Source organism: Sminthopsis crassicaudata, chromosome 4, assembly GCF_048593235.1.
Source record: "Sminthopsis crassicaudata isolate SCR6 chromosome 4, ASM4859323v1, whole genome shotgun sequence".
In the NCBI taxonomy this organism is placed as follows: Eukaryota; Metazoa; Chordata; class Mammalia; order Dasyuromorphia; family Dasyuridae; genus Sminthopsis; species Sminthopsis crassicaudata.
This window is the reverse complement of record NC_133620.1, coordinates 344,700,233-344,718,277: the sequence shown is the minus strand read 5'-3', so window position 1 is coordinate 344,718,277 and position 18,045 is coordinate 344,700,233. Positions and strand designations below refer to the sequence as shown.

The following is an 18,045-nucleotide window of genomic DNA, read 5'->3' as shown; positions in this document are numbered from 1 at the left end:
ACTGGGATAGTTTGTCATTTCCTTCTCCATCTCATTTTACAGATGGGAATCTGAGGCACAGAAGGTTAAATGATTTGCCTAGGGTTACAGTGCTAGTAAGTATCTGAGGCTGGATTTGAATTGTCTTCCTTCTATTCCCTGTGCTGCCTAGTTGTCCCAGAAGTGCTTTAGTACTTGTTTAAATACTTTTTCATTCATTATTAGTTCAGTTGAGTAAAAATGAGGGACTGAATTATCTCCATACTATTCTATTATATTTTGTCTAGCTATTCCCACAACTAGTAGGAATCCATTTTCCTTCCAAGTTTGTTCTTTACTGCTACAAAAATTTTTTTGTATGTATCGGGACTTTGACCCCACTAGTGCTTTATGCCTTGTATACATATTTTAAGGAAAATTATATTAGTGAAATTGTTATTATAATTCTTTTCCTGAATGATTTCCAATGATCTTAATGATCTGATTTCCTGGGGGCCCATCAATCAATCAGTCATTCAGCAAATATTTATAAAGAATCTACCAAAACAAGGTCAGCGTCACACACGACTGAAATGTCCCCGCAATGACAAAGTACTTCTAGTTGCCAAACATCGAGGATGTTCTTGTTGAGTTGTTTGAGTCATATTTGACTCTTCATGACCCCATTCGGGGTTTACTAGGCAAAGATACTACAGGGGTTTTCCGTTTCCTTCTCAAGTTCATTTGAGTCAAATAGGGTTTAGTGACTTGTCCAGGGTCACACAGCTGGTAAGTGTCCGAGGCCGGAGGAGGCTTCATGGCATCTTCAGGCCTGTACCCTACCTACTGATCTAATCATTGAGGCTGGAAATATCAAAAAAGAAAAAGAAGGAAAGTGTAGTCCCTGCCCTCAAAGAGATTGTTTCCTAAAGGGGAAGACTGGAGAACAATAGCCTGGGGGTGACAAGTTATCGGGTTGGTAAATAGATTTACGGGAGAGTGGATTGACACCTCCCATCCAGGAACAATGACAGAGCTGATCTGGTCCTGCTCATCTTTCCAAACTACCGAGGGTTGAGAGGAAGAGGGTTCCACTAAGCTGGCGGGGAAGAGAGCGCCGAGGTCCCGGCTCTGCTCCGGGTTTGGCAGTTAGGACCTTGGTGAAGAGGGGGTAATCCTAGTCTCCCCTTCCGTAGTAGATTCTCTGAGAGACTGCCGCGGCTTATTCCTTGAGCAGTTAGTATCAGTTATCACAGGGACAAACGAAAGACAGCAAATGGCTGACTTCTGTCCTTAGCCCCCTTCTAGGACTTTCTGATATCCATCAGTGCACGGAGCGCTGCTCCCGGAGTCAGGAAGGCCGCCCCGGAGGCGTCCTAGCTGTGGGACCCGGCAGTCACTTCCCCGTCTGCGTGGTTCCGGATCTGTAAAACGAGCCGGAGAAGGAAACGGCGGCCGGTGTTTCGGACACAAAAACGGGACGAGCCTGACTAATATGTTTATTATTATGCCCCTCAGATGGACGAGCAGGGGTGGGAGCTCGCGGGAAGGCCCAGAAGTGACGCTGCCGTAACCTACGGGCTTCTCGCACAGCGGCTCTGGGACATCCCCAGGGTGCAGAGCGGCTCCCCTCACAGAGCCCTCGCTGCCTCTGCTCGGTCTCGGATGGTAAAATGAAGTAGGACTGCGGAGGGGAAAGCGGGAATTTTCCATCCATTATTGATGTTTACGTAGCAAACGAAGCTCGGATCCGGACTTCTCCGCTGTTTCCGATGAGACTCCGGCGGAGCCTCTCTCCCCCGGGCTGGCTGAGGGTCGCCCTCTAGCGTCCGTTTTGGGGAGTTCGGCGCTCCGGCACCCTGAGCCCATCTGGACCCTGCAGCGCTCGGGGGACCAAGCTGGGCTAAGGCCAAGTGACCCCGTGCAGAGGGAAGAGCAGGCGCAGAGGCAAAGTCCGGGTGGGGTGGGGCCGGACTGAGGACCCGGACTTCCCTGATTTTGCTAACTTACTACTTAAGTGCCCTTGAGGATGTCATTTGAACAAATACCTCTCTCGACCAGCTTCCTCTTCAGTAAAAATGGGAGCGCGATTTGCTCACCTCTAAATTCTCTTCCCTTCCATCTACAACAGAGGGGCAAGTAGTCCCTCCAGCAGGGGGCGCTGGCGGGCAGCACGGAGCTCTTGCCTTTGCCTTTAAATCAGGAAAGAAGAGGGAGGGATTTACGTCCTCCGTGAAAAAGTAGTGTCCCGCCCCCTCACCTCCCTCCCTCCCAACCACTCCTTTAAGACGTCGGTGACGTAGGCGAGTGGCGGCCGTTTCGAATCCCGTCCCCAGAAATTACATTTCTGCAGCTGCTGGCTGGCTTCAGACTCCCGGTCCGAGTGCCCTACACCTTAGCCGCAAAAGCTCCTGCCCGATTGTCTCGCTGGACAATCGGCCCCACTTGTTCCCCGTCACCCCCTGCGTTGGGCCCGGGCCCAGGCCCGAGCTCTAGTACATGGCGGAGGATGAAAGGGAGCCCACCCGCAGACTCTACGGTAATCACGAGCGGCCTTTCCTTCCTTTCCCCTTCTCCCCCGTCCCCTCGTGGTAAATTGCCTGGGGCGCCCTTCCCTCCCTCCCGCTGGGCTCGAGGCTCTCCTTCCGTCTCTTGGCCCCGCCCCCGAGGAGCTCGGGCTGCTGAGGAGAGAGGGGGCGCCCTCCCCTTCAAGCACCTGAGCCGAGCCCTCCCATGTTTATTCTCGCCCGCCCGAACGCTTCCCTTCCCCCCCTCTTCCCTCCCCCGGCGGTGCGGTCCTGCTTAGACTGGAGCACCCTTTCTGTTGTACCCCCGCCATCCAAATCAATCCCAATTCTATGATAAGCGTTCATTAAAAGTCTAGCTGGGGGGGCCTTACGGTTCCATCTCCCCCGGCCCAAGTTGAGGGGCTGCTTGTTTGAGCCCGCTGGCTGGGACTAGGGTGCAATTCCGTCCCCCACCCCCCTCCCTTTCGAGGTGGCTCCAGAGCCTGTTCCCAGCTTTCACTCTAGGTTGATCCGAACTAGGGGTGGGGCTAGGGGATACCGCCTTTCTTTTATGTTCCCCTTCCTTCTAAAATTCCAGCAAAACAACAAAACAACAACGAATTAAAAAAAAATTTCGTCCTAACACTTTTGTTAGGTCATTAGAAGTGGGAAGGGAGATGACGAGGGCAGAATGTACTTGTAAATAGTAACTTTCTCACATCCTTCTCCCTCGCCACCTCTCCCCCCACATTGCTTTCTTTTCTTTTCAGGCTTACAGTTTGCAGAACCTCTTTGCTGTGGAAGACGAATTTGAAGATGAGGTGAGGAAGCATTTGTGATCTGAGACAGAGAAATTCTCACTTAAGCTGCCAACATTTTGGCCTAGAACACATCCATCTGACTCCAGGCCCTTCAGTGGACTTTTTATGGTAGATTTTCTTAGTCTTTGAGAGACTGGAAAATAAAGAAAAAGCTAAATTCCTAATTATGCATCTTGAAAATAAGCCCCTCCTGGCTGTGGGAAAACTGGGACACTGATGCATTGTTGGTGGAGTTGTGAAAGAATATGGCCATTCTGGAGAGCAATCTGGAACTATGCCCCAAAAGTTATCAAAATGTGCATACCCTTTGACCCAGCAGTGCTACTACTGGGCTTATATCCCAAAGAAATACTGAGGAGGGGAAAGGGACCTGTATGTGCCAAAATGTTTGTGGCAGCTCTTTTCATAGTGGCTAGAAGCTGGAAAATGAATGGATGCCCATCAGTTGGAGAATGGTTGGGTAAATTATGGTATATGAATGTTATGGGATATTATTGTTTTGTGAGAAATGACCAGCAGGAGAAATACAGAGAGGCTTGGAGAGACTTACATCAACTGATGCTGAGTGAAATGAACAGAACCAGAAGATCATTATACACTTCAACAATGATACTGTATGAGGATGTATTCTGATGGAAGTGGAAATCTTCAACATAGAGAAGAGCTAATCCAATTCCAATTGATCAATGATGGACAGAATCAGCTACACCCAGAAAAGGAACACTGGGAAATGAGTGTAAACTGTGAGCATTGGGTTTTTTTTTGTTTTGTTTTGTTTTTCTTCCCAGATTATTTTTACCTTCCGAATACAATCCTTCCTTTGCAACAACAACAACAACAACAACAACAAAATTCGGTTCTGCACATATATATTGTACCTAGGATATACTATAAGATATTTAATATGTATGGGAATGCCTGCCATCTAGGGGAGGGGGTGGAGGGAAGGAGGGGAAAATTCAGAACAGAAGGGAGTACAAGGGATAATGTTGTAAAAAAAAAAAAAAAATTACCTATGCATATGTACTGTCAAAGAAAATGTTATAATTATAAAAGTTAATAAAGAAAAAAGAAAAGAAGCCCCTCCAAGCGTGGTTTGCTACTTGGAATCTCAGAATGATTTTCCATTTAAGTATATTGTTATGATGTACTCGAGATAGGGAAGGAACATTTTATAAGCATTTTGAGAGGCAACATGATGTGATTTTTTATTTTTTAAAATTAATTTTATAATTATAACATTTTTTGACAGTACATATGCATAGGTAATTTTTTTACAACATTATCCCTTATACTCTCGTCTGTTTTGAATTTTCCCCTCCTTCTCTCCACCCCCTCCCCTAGATGGCAGGCATTCTCATACATATTAAATATGTTATAGTATATCCTAGGTACAATATATGTGTGCAGAACCGAAGAGTTCTCTTGTTCACAGGAAGAATTGGATTTGGAAGGTAAAAATAATCTGGGAAGAAAAACAAAAATGCAAGTAGTCCACACTCATTTCCCAGTGCTCCTTCTCTGGTGTAGCTGATTCTGTCCATCATTGATCAATTGGAACTGGATTAGCTCTTCTCTATGTTGAAGATATCCACTTCCATCAGAATACATCCTCGTACAGTATCATTGTTGAAGTGTATAATGATCTTCTGGTTCTGCTCATTTCACTCAGCACCAATCATAATGTGACTTCTACCACAGATCTCATGAATTCAGGAATTACAAAGTGAAGTGTCCAGACCAATGTCTGTACTAAATAAATTAACAATATTCAGAACCACCAGGAGGGATTGGGGTGGGATTAGAGGGCATGGAGCTGCTAGTGAAGGGCCGACTGGCTCAGGTTGGAAATGATAGGTTATAGCTCCTTTATTGATCAGTAGTGGAATCTGGCCCGTGACTAAATAGCCTTTGTATTTCTGGTTTGGGAAAGATGGGGAGATGCAGTCTCTTTGAGAGTCAAGAAAGGGAGGGAGAAAAAAGGATGGAGAGGGTTAGCATCAGAAAAAAAGTCAAAAGATCTGGTTTCTGGTCCTGGGTTTGTTGTCTTATCCTGGGCAAAGTACTTATATCTCTAGATCTCAGTTTTTTGGTCTGTAAATGTACTATATGATTTCTAACTCCCAGCTTTTAAATTCTAAGAGTGTAGGTTTTTATTAGCTTATGAAACCCCAAGAAGTGAACTTACTTATTCAAGGTCATTCAATGATTCAGGTAAGCCCAGGAATGAGACTCAAATCTTTTGATTCTGATGTCTAGATGTTTAACTTTTTTCATCTTTGTTTCTTGATATTGAACTATGATCTCATCTCCCAATTCAGACCAGAAACTTAGCTCTCACCTGTAGTCTTAGAGCTGCCTGTGTCAGAGAGGTTAAGTGACTTAGCCAAGATCACAGAAGCAGAGTAACAGGCATTTTGGGGGGCATTTACTAGGTGCCAGGCACTGTGCTAGACATAAGACTTACCAGGCTTCTATCTGCTGTGTTGGGCTGATTGAGTAATAACTATCTAAATATATAACCACTAATATAAATGTAGATTATTCTTTAAGGAATGGGCAACAGTCTCATGCATCAACTGTCGTCCTAATAGCACTTAATGTAATATATGCTTTTTCCTTCCTCCCCCTTTCCTTCTCATCCAAATGCTTTGATGTTTATAGTTTTGCATGGCTTTGTGATAAAATTTGTATGAGGAAACCTATGTAAAGACACCTCCTACTCACTAGGCTAAGCTAAGAGTTTACATGGTTCTCCCCTTTGAGGGAGAAGGAAATGGAGCCACAGAGTAGGGCAATTGGTCAGTAAGCATTTATTAAGCACCTAGGTCACCTCTTCAGAATTGGTGTCTTTATGGCATGGGAACTCCAAGTTTTTTGTTTTCTCGACTATGAAATTCAGAACTGTCAGGTTTTCTTGAACAGAAGGTTTGCTCTTGCCTTGTCTCTCAGCTTTGGAGAGGTGTGATCACAGGCTAAAAAAATAAAAACTGTTGAAATAACCCTTTTTAGTCTTACCAGGTAACAGCAGAACCTTTCAGTTATAACAAGGGGATGACTCTGGAGCCTCAAGGTTGGATTGGAAGGAGGTAGCATCTATGCTCTATAGGATTCATCTCTGTCAGTGAAAATGGGAAGATAGTCTTTCCCCCTCCTTCCATGAATGACCTTATGCCTAGGAAGGTGCTTTTAGGAAGGCAAGGAATCCATAAACATTAGGCGTCATTTAGGCTTTATCATAATTGTTATTCTTTTGATTGCCAGTTCTAACCCTTAAACTAAGCCCTTCTAAGGTTCACTAGCTATTATAACACACTAGGCAGGAAATAATCCTCTTCTGGACCTCCTAGCCAGCTTCCTGATGATTAAAATCAGCAATTTTGATTGATTTTAGGGAACAGATCTTTTGAGCTTGAAAGTGTCAGCCTTGCTTCATTTACCAACTAGAAGCTACTACCTGCTAGAAAAAGTAGCTACTAACTTCCCTACATTTCAGAAGATGTAGGATATCTTCAAAGGACTTTTTGTACCTGTGTGCAATTGGTGAGGCCATATTGTCAGTAGGAAGATAGAGCATGGACAGGAGCTAGGAACAAGAGATCCATTCCTAGTTGTGTTGACAGAAATGCTCTGTAGCCTACACCTTTAGTTGCTTCCCAACAACAAGGATAATCAGTTGACTTTTCTAAGGTGCTTTCAGTTTCTTGGGATAAGGACTAGATTTTTATGAACCTATGTGGCCTCTTGTTTCAGGCTACATTGATTCAGCTCAGTGACTGTTAAATTGTATTGAGATATCCTTCCAAGTAGATTGTTATCCTTCCTGTTTTAATATCATGCATTGAAAAAGGCATAAAATTCAATCCAGGATAGTATAAGATTAGGCCTAAAGGATAAAATGAGAGGAAGCAATAACACTATTGTTTTTTCATGCCTTCTTTCGTGTATTAGTGCATGTATCTGAAAGAATGTGTGCGAGAAGATTCTCTTTAATTCAAGCAACTATCCCAGTTGCTAAAACCTGGTTCTTTGGTCTTATTGGCAGGATTTCTTGTCAGCTGTAGTGGACACTGAAAACAAGTTCTCCAGTTCGCTTTCTGTCAATCCAGGATGCCTGAAACCTGTGTATTCCGAGCCCAAAGCTGCCAAGGAGGCACTGTCCTTGGGGCAACTGACTTCCTGTTCCACTCTTCTTCCAGGGGCTTCAAGCCTGTCAGCTCAGGGTCTCAGACTCTCTTCCCCTACTGTGTCCATGGCAGGAGGGGATTCTCCTTCTAAGACATCAACATACCTAAGACATTCCCCTTCTCCCAGTTTAGCTGGAGGAACTAGAAATCAAAGTAGAATGACCTTAGAAGGAGTAACCACAGAACATCATGCACTTTTCTCTCTTGGGAAGCAACACCCAGGGTCTGGTTCCACTGTGACAAGTAAACAGAATGAGTTCAGTATACAATCATGCATGGAACTGAGGCAAGGGGATGCAAGTGAGCCTATGAAAAGCCTGTTTCCCAAGCAGAAGGAGGATCTTGTGCAAGTTAAAAGGCCCCGGTTGTCTGAGCTGGGAGGATCTTGTTGCCAAGGGTCAATTGTCACCAGACTGCCTGAGCCCCTACTCTCAGATCCTACCACTTACCATGGGAATCCACGGTTCATTATGAGACCTGGTGCTTCCAGCAGACATACTTTCCCATCTGGTTCACGAATTCCCATTCAATCCATCCCCTGGCAAACTGGTCCTAAGGGCAGGGATCTCCATGTGCCTCAGCCTCTCCAAAGTGCTAACTGTTATGCTCAGAACAATTTTCAAAATAATTCCTTAACATCTCAACCATTTCAATCTCCAGCTTCCTGGGAAAGTGGAAAATCTAGAATTCTAGGGCCAATTGTTCCCAATCCAAAATCTTCTCTTGTCCAAGTGCCTAACTCTATCCAGAGACCCTTAGAGTCCCGAGCTCGGGTCTCTTCTGTGGAGTCTCTTTTCTCCACCCCATCCACCCCCTGTTCTTCCCTGGCAGCCTCAGGGATTCTTCAGACTCCTATAGTCACAAATCACCTTGTACAACTAGTTACTGCTACCAATCGGACACCTGGGATACCTGCCCATTTACCCACTCGAGCCAAAACTCGCCGTTTTCCTGGACCAGCTGGACTCTTGCCTCATCAGGTAAATGATATTCACTTAGCTGACTTGCATTACCAGGAAGAACAGGGGATAAAGAAATTTAGCAACAATGTGTCTGGCAACATTTTATCTGGTTGGTCAAGAAGTAGTATTCCCCACTACTAGGATAAAGGAGGAATAAAAATGGTGCTTAAAATGCAAAGTGGCAAAACAAAGTAGGAAAAGGTTGTCACTCCTCTCTTAATCTTCCTGGCAGAAGAGATGCAAGTTAGCAGTAAGGAAGAATGGAGTTATATCTGCAAGGACTTGGCAATCACATCAGGTTTAGGACCCTGGATTAGTTAAGATGCTATATGGGCTGTTCTAGGGGCAACAGAGACCCCTGCTATGAGAATTTGATTTCTGAACAAGTCTGACCAACTTTTAATTAACTTGTATTTTGAGGAATGTCTGAATAGAGCCCAAACAATTAATTGGGAGCTAGTGACTTTGTTCTGGACCACACTAGGACAAAATTTTTAGGCTAACCAGCTAGTTTGAAGAATGGAATATTATGATACTGTTCTGTTCTTCCAGAATGTCAAGGTAGGAGGGGTCTTATAGATTAGCCGGCTCTAAGAAGTAGCCTCTTCAGCTCTCTGAGCCAGTGGAACTTCATATTCCTCTAAAGATCTCCAAAGACATATAAGACTGTTCATGAGATTGCTGAAATAAGAAAAAATGTAATAATTGTTCCTTATAGTTTTCCTGGACACATTATGTAACTCATATGCAAAATTGTACAATTTTCTCATTCAAACTACATTCTCCTTTCTTTTAGCACAGTGGGAAAAATCTGGAGGAGATCATGATTTCAACTCCTCAGACTCCAGCCCATGGTGCACTAGCTAAATTCCAGACAGAGGTAATTTGCTCAGTGGCTATTGCTCTTTTTCTCAAATCAGAATAAATTGCACCATTCAGTGGGATGGATGGTCATATGGAAGAAGCATCCCTGTTAAGAGTTTGGGAGTAGGCTTCTAACAATTTAATAATTTAGACATCTTCAATGATATTGTAGGATCAAAGAGGTATTTCAAATTAGAGACTAGAGGAGATATCCACAAAAGACCATATTGAATGATCTCATATATCAGTTATAGTCTAATTGATGGCACAGATCTATACTTATTCTCCTTCCCCAGTCTGGAATTTCTGCATCTAGAAAATAAGGGCTCTAATATCTCCTTCCCACAAGGGTTGGGGAAAGGGATAGTTATTTTGTTAAATTATAATGAATGATTGATTGGGTGACTAGAACTTTTCTTCCATTAAAGCATGTGTGAACAGTGGATAGATAATTAACACTTCTGCACCTCAGTTTTCTTATGTGTAAAGTGAGGTATAGGGTTGTAATAGAAGCAGATTTGGACTAGATGGTCTCTAGTGTGTCATCCACTTATAAATCTTTGATGAGTTCCCTGTAGCCAGATCCCTGGTTTTATGATTCAGTCATCCATCCCAAACGATGACTCTAGGTAGTTATCCTTTCATTTGAAGGCTTTTTGTCTTTGGTTTTGATGTTTTAAAATAGTTTTATTTAGTACCTCATCTTCATCTATTGAGCTCTCTATTTTTTTTTTTTTTTTTTGAGGCTGGGGTTAAGTGACTTGCCTAGGGTCACACAGCTAGGAAGTGTTAAGTGTCTGAGATCAGATTTGAACTCGGGTCCTCCTGAATTCAAGGCTGGTGCTCTATCCACTGCGCCGCCTAGCTGCCCAGAGCTCTCTTATTTTTCAACTGTCACAGTAAATAATAATAAAAAGTCAAAGTGTTTTATAAGTTGATTTGGGGCCTTAATCAGTCTTATAGAGGCCTTACAGAAGGCCACTGAATTTAGAGCTAGGTAAGGAAAGGAACATGTGTCATTTCATTTTTCAGCTGAATCCCTATTGCATCCGGCATTTTCCTGAACTGTTAGTGAAAATATTTCATCTCTAAACTTTAGCATGGATAAAAGATTGTATTTTGTCTAAAAGAGATCTATACTTTCTGCCACCCATTACCCAAAGGAACTATAGTGGCATAGAAACTCATTCACCCAGGTGCCTCTTCCCATTTTTGCTCCAGGAAGTACTTAGTTCCCAGCCTTCAGGGGAGGATTTTGAACGTGGCCCCTGGCTGACTATGAAAGCTGAACTGGGACTAGATGACCAAGACCCTACCTGCTTCCTGCACACATACAGTATTGTCATGGTATTGCGGAAGGTAAGAGGGAAGCTATTTTATCTCACTTCTCCTTCCCCCATCTACCCATGATGAGAAAGGCTTTTCTTTGCTTTTTCCAAACCTATTCCTCATATGATGGTTCCATCCACCCATATATATCCTTGACTAGAAAGAGCTTTAATCATTGCTCATCTCTGGGATCTATTTTAGGCCCCAGAGTGGGTTTAGTGGAACAGTAAGAGCAAGTTGTCTTTCAAGGGTGAGGTACATATGGTAATCTACCTGTGTGTATCATCACATATGCTAGGGTATTTTCTAATAGAATAGATAAATATTAAAAGAAAAAAAGAGAAGTAGAAGATTAATCAGTCTCTAGGCAGTATGAGGATGCAGAGTTGAGTGTTCCATTTAGATAATCCTTCGCATAGAAAGTGATTTTACTTGGCTTGGTATAAATGGCATCTCCAACCTGTAGATCCTTGCTCTCCACCAGGAACCTCCCATGATCTTTTGGTCCCTTTAAATAGGCCGCTTTGAAGCAACTTCCCAGGAACAAAGTGCCCACCATGGCTGTGATGATCAAATCCCTGAGCCGAAATACAGTAGATGCCAGTGTGGTATTCAGAGATCCTACAGGTAAGGAGCAAGGCCTTGGGCCTACCTGGTTTCTGGGAAGGATCTTTGATCTCAGAGTCCAAAGCAGTAGGTGATCCTTAGTCTTTTAGAGATATATCAGAGTATTAGAAGCTAGGAATTGGAAGAGATTATGGAAACCAATGATTTTATTAGCATATCTGACTACTTTATCCTCTGCTTAGAATATTTGTCACATCAGAGAACTTATTGTATGACAAAGCAATCTTATTACATTGCTCAATAATATCTTATTTTTAAAATGTTATTCTTCCATGTGGAATCATGCTACCTGTCTGTCTGTGACATCCACTCACTGATTCATATTATCTGCTATACAGAATATATTCTTTTTTCTAGAAGTCACATATATCTGAAGGTTGTTTTTATGTTATTCCTTTTACCTCCAGCACCAAATGCACCTTTTCTCCAAGCAAAACATTCTGTAGTACAGTAGGAAGAGCACTAACTCTGAAGACAGGCCTTGGGTTCATTGCTCACTCCTGTCTCTACCTTCATCACCTTAAATCACTTACCTTCTTGTACTTCAATATCCTCATGTATAAAATAGGAGAGGGGGTAGACAAAATGGACTTTGAAGGCCCCTCCTGGCTCTAGATCAATGATTCTATTTAAATGGAGCTGTGATCATATCAATGTGGATACTACTTCTAACAGTACAAATCATAACCTCTTATGTGTTCTCATATGGGCAGCTTTTGTCCATGTCCTCCTGGAAAACCTCCTTAGGGGGTTTATACAATATGTCAAGATTCTTTTTGAGATCTTAATATTATATAGATATCAGTGTCTTATCTGTCTTGTTATCCCTTGTTCATACTATTTAATCAAGTTGATTTTTTTGTGTGGTCTTAACATATCTATGATGATATCTTTTAATTTGCTTTTTTGTGGTCTGCATTTCAACTTGAGTGAGGTAATGCATTCTATTTATACCTACCATGAATCTTCTTTTGCAAATTGGATGGATTGCTTGGCAATAATGGTATTTTACAATTTCCAGCATACCATCACCATAAACTATGTTAAGAATATATTTTTATTTTTAAAGATAGTAATTTTGGAAGAGATGTTAGGCTCATTTAAAACACTAATTTGGTCCTCTACCTCCTGTTCAGTGCTAGGCCCAGTTCATTGTTCATTTGCAGTATCTATCCAATGTATGTGTATTCATGGACCAGCTTTAACAGGCTATCCTTCCAACTGCAAATCATAAGGTAGACAAGAAACATTCTTCATCCAATTGATTTTTCTTCTGTGGATGGTTATGCTGAATTCTTGGCATGGTTTTTTAATTTAAAAGAATACAGAACGTTCTTCTGTATTCTGAAAATTGAAGCAGTCAGCATGAGACCTTGTTGGAAGAAAGCCTTTAAGAATAGTACTTTGTTGGGGCAGCTAGGTGGCGCAGTGATTAGAGCACTAGCCCTGAAGTCAAGAAGACCTGAGTTCAAATGTGATCTCAGACACTTCCTAGCTCTATGAGCCTGGGGCAAGTCACTTAACCCCAATTAACCTCAGAAAAAAAAAAAAAAAAAAAAAAAAAAAAAAAAAAAAAAAAAAAAACATCTTTAAGCCAAATAAAATTTCTTTTGTAGTGGACAAACACTCAGTGCAGTGCTTTATATATTCTTTGGCTCCTTTTAATCAATTTTGTGAATGTAAAGATAGAATCTGTTATAGAATAGTGTTTGTAAAAGCTTGTCAGTTCCCTTCCCATGTTTTTATCAGGGATGTCCTTGTTACGTGTATACATTCTTCTCACAAACATTTGTAGAAATGAGAAAGTAGGCATAAGGGTATAAATGAATGTAAAACTGTTTACAAGTACTTTGCTAAGCACTGCAAATACAAATAAAAAACATCAAGACATTCCTTATCTTTAACGAGCTTATATTCTTTTTTTTTTTTTTTAATTCATTTTTCCAAATTATCCCCTCCCTCCCTCCACTCCCTCCCCCCGATGGCAGGTAATCCCATACATTTTACATGTGTTACAATATAACCTAGATACAATATATGTGTGTAAATACCATTTTCTTGTTGCACATTAATTATTAGCTTCCGAAGGTATAAGTAACCTGGGTAGAAAGACAGTAGTGCTAACAATTTACATTCACTTCCCAGTGTTCCTTCTCTGGGTATAGTTATTTCTGTCCATCATTGATCAACTGGAAGTGAGTTGGATCTTCTTTATGTTGAAGATTTCCACTTCCATCAGAATACATCCTCATACAGTATTGTTGTTGAAGTGTATAGTGATCTTCTGGTTCTGCTCATTTCACTCAGCAACAGTTGATTTAAGTCTCTCCAAGCCTCTCTGTATTCGTCCTGCTGGTCATTTCTTACAGAACAATGATATTCCATAACTTTCATATACCATAATTTACCCAACCATTCTCCAATTGATGGACATCCATTCAACTTCCAGTTTCTAGCTACAACAAAAAGAGCTGCCACAAACATTTTGGCACATACAGGTCCCTTTCCACTCTTTAGTATTTCTTTGGGATGTAATCCCAATAACAGCAATGCTGGGTCAAAGGGTATGCACAGTTTGATAACTTTTTGGGCATAGTTCCAAATTGCTCTCCAGAATGGCTGGATTCTTTCACAACTCCACCAACAATGTATCAGTGTCCCAGTGTTCCCACATCCCCTCCAACATTCATCATTATTTGTTCCTGTCACCTTAGCCAATCTGACAGGTGTGTAGTGGTATCTCAGACTTGTCTTAATTTGCATTTCTCTGATCAGTAGTGATTTGGAACACTCTTTCATATGAGTGGAAATAATTTCAATTTCACCATCTGAGAATTGTCTGTTCATATCCCTTGACCATTTATCAATTGGAGAATGGTTTGGTTTCTTATAAATTAGGGTCAGTTCTCTATATATTTTGGAAATGAGACCTTTGTCAGAACCTTTGCTTTTAAAAATATTTTCCCAATTTGTTACTTCCCTTCTAATCTTGTTTGCATTAGTATTGTTTGTACAGAAACTTTTTAGTTTGATGTAATCAAAATCTTCTATTTTGTGATCAATAATGATCTCTAATTCTCCTCATAAATTCCTTCCTCCTCCACAGGTCTGAGAGGTAGACTATTCTCTGTTCCTCTAATCTATTTATGATCTCATTCTTTATGCCTAAATCATAGACCCATTTTGATCTTATCTTGGTATATGGTGTTAAGTGTGGATCCACATCTAATTTCTGCCATACTAATTTCCAGTTTTCCCAACAGTTTTTTCCAAATAATGAATTTTTATCCCTAATGTTGGTATCTTTGGGTTTGTCAAAGATTAGATTGCTATAGATGTACCCTTTTTTGTCCTTTGTACCTAATCTGTTCCACTGATCCACTGGTCTATTTCTTAGCCAATACCAAATGGTTTTGGTGACTGCTGACAAGCTTATATTCTAACAGCATAAGAAAACATATAGTGCTAGGGAGAAGTGTTTAGTCAACAGTGAACCAGTTATAAGGCAAACAATTGACATACTCTTTCCACATGTATTCCCTGGAGTATGTTCCCTGAGTAAGAAATGGATATAGCGAGGGTGTGAATGCTGAAGTCTGGTAGAAAGCTGGCGTGTTAGAGCACGATGTAATGATCTGGAGTCTGTGTGGGACATTAGGAGTGATCACTCATTGAGGGAGATGGAGAACCAGGTTAGAGGTAGAAAATGGATCAGTGGCAGTGGCTTGGCAGGATGAGCATAAATGGTTATTGATATTTTCTCAATTATGTTTTCTTTATAATAAAAAGAATTTATTATAAAAATCTTTAAAATTTTTTATTTAGTATTTTATTTCCCCCAATTATATGTAAAATCAATTTTTAACATTTGTTTTTAAAAGTTTGAGTTCTACTTTCTCACACCTATCAGATTGGCTAAGATGACAAGAAAAAATGAAAAATGTTGGGAGATATTTGGGAAAATTGGAACTTTAATGCATTGTTAATGAGGTTGTGAACTATTCCAGCCATTCTGAAGAGCGATTTGGAACTATGCCCAAAAGGCTTCAAAACTGCACTGCCACTATTGGGTCTATATCCCAAAGAGATCATAAAACAGGGGAGAGGACCCATGTGTGCAAAAATGTTTGTAGAAGCTCTTTTTTTGGTAGTAAGAAATTAGAAGTTGATTGGATCCTCATCAATTGGGAAATGGCTGAATAAGATATGGTGCATAAATGTAATGGAATATTATTATTCTATAAAAAAGGGATAAGTAAGTTGATTTAAGAAAAACCTGGAAAGCCCTATATGAACTGATAGTGAGTGAAGTGAGCAGAACCAGGAGAAAATTGTACAGAGTCATAGCAAGATTATGTGATGATCAACTGTGATAGACTTAGCTCTTCTCAGCAATATAGTGTTTGAAGACAATTCCAATACACTTGGGATGGAAAATGCCATCTGCATCCCGAGAGACAACTATGGATCAAAATATAGTGTATTTTTTATTTGTTTGTTTTATTAAAGCTTTTTATTTTTAAAACATATGCATGGATAATTTTTCAACATTGACCCTTGCAAAACATTATGTTCCAAATTTTCCCCTCCTTCCACTCCCACCTCCTCCCCTAAATGTCACGTAATGCAATATATATTAAATATGTTTACATGTATTGGATTTAACCTATATTTTTACATATTTATATAATTATCTTGCTGCACAAATCAGAAAGAAAAAAATGAAAAAGAAAACAAAATGCAAGCAAACAACAAAAGTGAAAATACTAATGTGATCCACACTCAGTTCCTACAATCCTCTCTCTGGGTGTAGATGGGTTTCTTTATCCACAGGATCATTGGAACTGGCCTCAGGTCATTTTATTGTTCAAAAAAAATCACATCCATCAGAACTAATCATCATATAATCTTGTTACTAGGTACAATGATCTGGTTCTGCTCATTTCACTTAGCATCAGTTCATGTAAGTCTCTCCAGACCTCTCTCATTTCTTATAGAACAATAATATTCCATAACATTCATATACTGTAACTTATTCAGCCATTCTCCAATTGATGGCATCCACTCAGTTTCCAGTTTCTGGCCACTACAAAGAGGGCTGCCACAAACATTTTGGCACATGTGGGTCCCTTTTCCTCCTTTAAGATCTCTTTGGGATATAAACCCAAAGGGTATGTACAGTTTGATAACTTTCAACATAGTTCCAGATAAGCATAGTATTTTTTATAAGTTACAAGAATCATCTTCCCATGTAGGAATATAAGCAATTCAACTTAAATATTAAGTTCCTTATGATTTTTCTTTCCTGGTTACCTTTTTAGGCTTTTCTTAATATTAAACCAGCCCTGCATTCCTGGAATAAATCCTACTTGATCATAGTGTATTATCCTGGAGATGATTTTCTGAAGTCTTTTGGCTAATATCTTATTTAAGATTTTAGCATCAATATTCATTAAGGAGATTGGTCTATAATTTTCTTTCTCAGTTTTCGATCTACCTGGTTTAGGTATCAGTACCATGTCTGTGTCATAAAAGGAGTTTGGTAGGACTCCTTCATCCCCTATTTTTTCAAATAATTTATATAACATTGGGGCTAATTGTTCTTTAAATGTTTGGTAGAATTCACATGTGAATCCATCTGGCCCTGGGGATTTTTTCCTGGGGAGTTGATTAATAGCTTGTTCTATTTGTTTTTCTGAAATGGGACTATTTAAGCAATTTATCTCCTCCTCTGTTAATCTAGGGAGCCTATATTTTTGGAGGAAGTCATCCATTTCACTTAAGTTATCAAATTTATTGGCATAAAGTTGGGCAAATTAACTCCTTATTATTTCTCTAATTTCCTCTTCTTTGGTGGAAAGATCCCCTTTTCATTTGTAAGACTATCAATTTGATTTTCCTCTTTCTTTTTTTTTTTTATCAAATTTACCAAAGGTTTATCTATTTTATTGGCTTTTTCATAAAACCAACTCTTGGTTTTATTTATTAATTCAATAGTTTTTTTAATTTCAATATTATTGATTTCTCCTTTTAATTTTTGTATTTCAAGTTTAATTTTTGGTTGGGGGTTTTAGGCTTTTCTTGAGGCTTATATTTGAAAGTCAAATTTTCTGTTCAGTTATGGTCTTTTCCTAAAGAATACATGAAAGTCTTCCATTATTTCCCTAGAAGGATTACACTTAGTTTTGCTGGGGAGGGGAATTCTTGTTTGTAATCCTAACTACTTTGCTCTCCAAAATATATTCCAAGTTGCTAAATCTTGTGTTATCCTGACTTGAATTGTTTCTTTCTAGCTGCTTACGATATTTTCTGCTTGATCTAGGAGCTTCTGGATATGGCTGTAATATTCCCAGGAGTTTTTATTTTGGGATCTCTTTTAGGAAGTGATCATTGGCTTCTTTTTTTTTTTTTTTTCCTCATATTTTATTTTTCCAAATACATGTAAAGATAGTTTTCAACATTCATTTTTGTAAGACTTTTGTATTCCAGATTTTTCTCCTTCCCTCTTTTCTCCCCAAAATCAGATATATAGGTTCAATATGTGCAATCTTTCTAAACATATTTGTTAGATTCTTTCAATTTCTATTTTACCCTGTGGTTCTAGAATATCAGGGAAGTTTTTCTTGTTAATTTTGGAAAGATGATGTCTAGGCTATTTTTTGATCATGACTTTCAGGTAGCCCAATAATTTTAAAAGTATTTTTCCTGGAACCTATTTTCCAGATCAGTTGTATTTCTCTAGCAAGATATTTCATGTTGTCTTTATTTTTTCATTCTTTGGTTTTGTTTT

General features: G+C 40.1%; 1 protein-coding gene across 3 annotated transcripts in view; it reads left to right on the top strand.

The window, feature by feature from the left end:
• The first annotated feature begins 1,593 nt into the window (after positions 1-1,593).
• Positions 1,594-18,045, top strand: part of HROB (homologous recombination factor with OB-fold) — a 30,041-nt gene continuing 13,589 nt past the window's right edge. For all 3 annotated transcript variants that reach the window (XM_074261135.1, XM_074261134.1, XM_074261136.1), the window contains exons 1-6: positions 1,594-2,497; positions 3,236-3,286; positions 7,332-8,453; positions 9,232-9,315; positions 10,521-10,658; positions 11,147-11,255. In XM_074261135.1, coding sequence (XP_074117236.1) covers positions 2,468-2,497; positions 3,236-3,286; positions 7,332-8,453; positions 9,232-9,315; positions 10,521-10,658; positions 11,147-11,255 — 1,534 coding nt within the window. In that variant the 5' untranslated portion in view covers positions 1,594-2,467. The remainder of the gene's footprint in view (positions 2,498-3,235; positions 3,287-7,331; positions 8,454-9,231; positions 9,316-10,520; positions 10,659-11,146; positions 11,256-18,045) is intronic.